The 4,542-nt window shown below is 43.4% G+C and overlaps 1 protein-coding gene across 1 annotated transcript; it reads right to left on the bottom strand.

Moving 5' to 3' along the window:
• Positions 1-331: 331 nt before the first annotated feature.
• On the bottom strand, positions 332-4,061 carry LOC116474110 (olfactory receptor 4D2). The gene is made up of 2 exons (XM_032162576.2): positions 3,990-4,061; positions 332-1,813 (listed from the first exon to the last, which is right to left on the bottom strand). Exon 2 carries the CDS (start codon positions 1,793-1,795, stop codon positions 872-874), a length of 924 nt encoding a protein of 307 aa, XP_032018467.1. The 5' UTR covers positions 1,796-1,813; positions 3,990-4,061; the 3' UTR covers positions 332-871.
• Between the last annotated feature and the right edge of the window lie 481 nt (positions 4,062-4,542).

Here is a 4,542-nt window from a genome sequence, read left to right as displayed (position 1 = left end):
GATAGGAATCAAGGTGAACGCAATGGAGAGGACAATACAGGTGAAGGCAAGTTATTGGTAACTTCTTGTTCTTGAATCGGGTAGTGTATACATGAGCATTTATACATAATGACATAATGTTTCATAATGTGCATGCATTGCCCATGATCTTTTATTTACAGTTAGTATATTATATTAAAATGTAAATATAGAGAGAAAAAGCTTGAATACTCATAATAATTTCATATTTGAAAATAAAATACAATCATTTTTAAAAGCTTGGAAGATAACATATAGTTATATGATTTACTCGTTGTTTTATCATAAAAATTTTTTTATTTGAATCTCATAACAAACCTAGAATATTTTAGGGGCACATACTAATTTAAGCAAATTGGTGAGGGAGAAATCATGAGGCCAAGAGAAGCTGGGTGGCTTATTCGAAGTCATCAGTTTGGTCAATGATGGGTCAGGGCCTCTAATTTAGAGCTTAATACTCCAAATTCTGTGCTGTTCCCAACAACCCAGTCTCACACCAAAAGGGAATATTGGGAAGAGAGCTCAAAATACAGAAAATAGAAATGTTCTCACAGAGGAAATGCTGTCAACAGGAAACTGTCCACCAAGAAGGGGAAAAGGAGGGTGTGGTTTTCAGGGGCCATGTGAACAATTCTCATTGTTGCAGGTGTGTTAAAACTCTTTGTCGCAAATCTTAACCACCAAAGAGGATACTTTCTTTTTTCCTAAAACACGGAGTTGCTTGGTTTCAAAATTCATTTCCTGCTACTACGATGACTCTCAGCACACTATGAAAAGAGCAAATGTAGTAGCTCCCTCTCCACTTCACAAACGGAAAACAAAGCCAAAGAGAAGCAACCTACCATTGTCACTCTCAAACCAGCCGGTGTCTCCCTAATCTTCTCACTGCTGCCTGCATGTCCTGGTTCCTCAGGGTATAGATCATGGGGTTGAGCATGGGGGTCATGACTGTGTGGCTGATGGACACAAGCTTGCCCATAGGGAATGGGGTGAAGGGCCGGGCATAGAGGTAAATACTTGGAACGAAGATCATGGAAACCACGATGATGTGGGTGGTGCAGGTGGAAGCTGCCTTCCTTCTTGCCTCCCCTGGATGTGACTTCAGCATCACCAGGATGAATAAGTAGGAGATCAGGAGGAGGAAGAACCAGATGGCATCCAGCAGCCCACTGTTGGAGATCATGAGGAACTCCAGGAGTGAGGTGTCAGTGCAGGCAAGTCTCAGTACTTGGGGAACATCACAGTAGAAGTTATCCAAAACGTTGGGGCCACAGAAGGGCAGTGGGAGCATCAGAGCCAGCTGGACAATAGAGTGGACAAAGCCTCCCACCCAGGCGGCCACCACCAGCCCCACCCAGAGCTGAGTGTTCATGATGGTGACATAGCGGAGGGGCCGGGAGATGGCAATGAGGCGGTCAAAGGCCATCACTGAGAGAAAGAAGACCATGGCACCTCCCAAAAAGTGGAAGAAGAAGATCTGGCCCATGCAGCCCTGGTAGGAGATGGTTTTCTTCTCAGAGAGGAGGTCCACTAGCATTTTGGGCGCAGTGACCGAAGAGAAACAGAGGTCTAGGACAGCCAGGTTTGGGAGCAGAAAGTACATGGGTGTGTGGAGCTGGGAATCAGAGGTCAGTGTGATGACGATAAGGATGTTTCCCATAACAGTGGTGATGTAGACAAACAGGAACATTAAAAACAGGAAACGCTGGAGCTCCTGAGTCTGCGAGAGCCCCAGGAAGACAAAATCTGATACCCACGTGAGGTTCCCTGGTTTCATGGTGTTTTCTCCATACACCTGAAGAAAATGAACCACAGACACAGATGCATGAAGTCACTACTTTCCCTTTCAGGGCTCAGGGGCTCAGAACCAAGGTTTTGGGCCCATATGATGAGCATCCTTATGTGTAGACCATGATACTAGGTGCTGTCTTGTCTCTGGAGAGTTTACAAGTGGGTGCTGGAATATACATTCCTGAAATCTTAGCACCATTCAGAAGTATATACAACCAGGCTTTCAAAGATTCATATAGTGGTGGGAAGACACTTGGAGTCAGATACATCTGAAGTCAAATTTCAGGTCTTTCATTTCATTGTGATTTGACCATGAGTAACTTACTTAATCTTTCTGGGCCTCAGTTTTCACATTTGTAAGGTAGAAATAAAAATACCTGCTTTATAGAATTTTCTGAGGACTTAAGTAGAACGATAGATCCAAAGTTCCTAAAACAGCGCATGGAATAATCAATGGCAATTACCCACCTCTGTGAATTCTCTTAATCTAAAGATATCCTCTCTTCCACTCTGTAATAAGATTCTTTGCCAATTATTTTTCACATGACATTTAATACATCATCGTGTTAATGGATTTTCCTTGTCTGTATTTTCCCTCCACAATTCAACTATTAAGTCCAGAGGCTGTATCTGGATCTCACAATTTATTTGTGCCCTGCAGTACCCATTCTTAATGACAGTCAACCTTAAAAAGCACTTGGTGTTGACTGCTGCGTGGGTGAATAGCTATCGGGTGTACAAGTTCAGCACAAGGAAGATGCTGGATGCAGCTGGATGCCTGAGACATCCAGTAGTTCCCCTGCCCTCCACTGTAGGCGGCCCCTTTTGAGTGAGGCATATGTGGTGGTGCTGAGACAAGAGGGAGAAAAGAGAGGGAGAGTCATTGGATTGAGAAATAGATGATGAATATTGTATGAATGGGACTCAGAGAGCCTCTGAATGAAACAGGAATTTTACAAGATGTTACTGAATCCAAGGGTGGGAGACAAAGGAAGTTGTTGAAAGAAAACAAATAGAAATAGACAAAGGAATAAAGGGAGATGAAGGAATAGAGCAAGTGAAGGTAGGGGAAGTGGAAAAGTGCTGGGGAGATGGAGAAAATGGGACTAAAAGGACAGAAGAAGATGGAGGAGCCGGGCAAGGTGGCTCACGCCTGTAGTCCCAGAACTTTGGAAGGCTGAGGCAGGTGGATCGCTTGAAGTCAGAAGTTTGAGACAAGCCTGGTCAACATGGTGAAACTCCTTCTCTACTAGGCTGGTGGACACACCTGTAACCGGGTACTTGGGAGGCTGAGGCAGGAGAATTGCTTGAATTGGATTGGAGGCTGCATGATGGAGATCATAAAAAAGAAGAAGATGGAGAGTGACAGGGGAGGGGATCAGTGGTCTCCCCCCTCCCCCTGCCCTGTCTCAATCTCTCCTACCCTCTCTTACCTGGCCTATTGCAATCTATTATCTACAGTATTAGAGGTTGTTCTCATCTTATTCTGCTCCTTCAGTTTACTTACACTCCAGGGCACCTTCTACACAGCTATCCATGAGACCTCTCTGACTCAGATGTGATCATATTCCTCATTGTTATAATATTTGATTTGCTCACAGCTTAAAACTCAGACTCTCAGAAGCCACCTAAAATGCTTTGTGGATAAACTCAGGGTGGAAAAACCTACCTACGTATGTGCATGTAACTCTCAGCATTTCACACAAGACTATAAAATATAGCCTCCCTATATCTTTCTAATCAGTATCACTGTCACCTGGGAACTGATTGCTGTTCAAAGAACTCATAGCTTCTATGTAGGCAGTATATTTCATTATTTTCATATCTTTGGTAATAAATCCTGTTTCCTGAAATGCCTTTTGCTACCTTCTCAACCTAGAGGCAGTAAGAGAAATATCACTTTCCCTTTGACTCCTTCCCCCATTTCTCTCATGCAGAATTAATTCCTCATTTCTCTGTGTTCCAATAGCATTTGATAAATACCTCCATTATAGCATTTATCATTTTTTCTATTTCTCCTCTTAACTAGATTGTAAATTCAATAACTTAGTAAGCCCAGAGTCTATGACAGCATCTCTGATTTAGCACTTGCTCAGAAATGTTTGCCAGCTTAATATATTAGCAGGTAAATGTGACTTTGTTTCATGTGACAATGTCGAGAATCTTGTGATTTTCCTCACCGTTGATATCTTTTGCTGTGAGCATCCTCCCTCTAAGTCTCATAGGGTGAATTCTGTGCTTTGTTGTTTTCCTATGTAATCGGAGGCATCGGTTTTCAACATCACATTCCCCCTGCAGTTTTTCTTGAGTCTCTGCTCATTCTTTAGACTTACTACCATCAGGTCTATGTCACTTGTTTATTACTCCCACCCTCTAGCAGGTGTTGCAAGATCTTTCTTACAGCTGATCTCTGTGCAGCTGAGGAAACACTGGTCTCTCACCTCCCTTTAGCCCAGAATGGGGATTCAGTATACATCTTCTTGGAGATCCTTTGCTTCAGCTTCACAGTTTCCTAGCTCCTGCCCTTACTTCATGAATAATACTAGGGGTGAGACCCCAAGGGAATGGGGAATATCCTTGGGGAGAAGCTATTGGACAGGGCTCAGGAAGCTGAGCTGGGCTGATTATCACTGGGGCCAAGGGAGCAATGGGAGTTGTTAAAAAGTTTCTAAATGTCTCAAAAGCACATACTCTTTGAGAGGTCTTCCTTGGGGGGCCCAAAGTACCAAGAAC

Source organism: Hylobates moloch, unplaced genomic scaffold (genome assembly GCF_009828535.3).
Source record: "Hylobates moloch isolate HMO894 unplaced genomic scaffold, HMol_V3 SCAFFOLD_10, whole genome shotgun sequence".
In the NCBI taxonomy this organism is placed as follows: Eukaryota; Metazoa; Chordata; class Mammalia; order Primates; family Hylobatidae; genus Hylobates; species Hylobates moloch.
The sequence above is the reverse complement of the archived record's forward strand: the minus strand, read 5'-3'. Positions and strand labels throughout refer to the sequence as shown.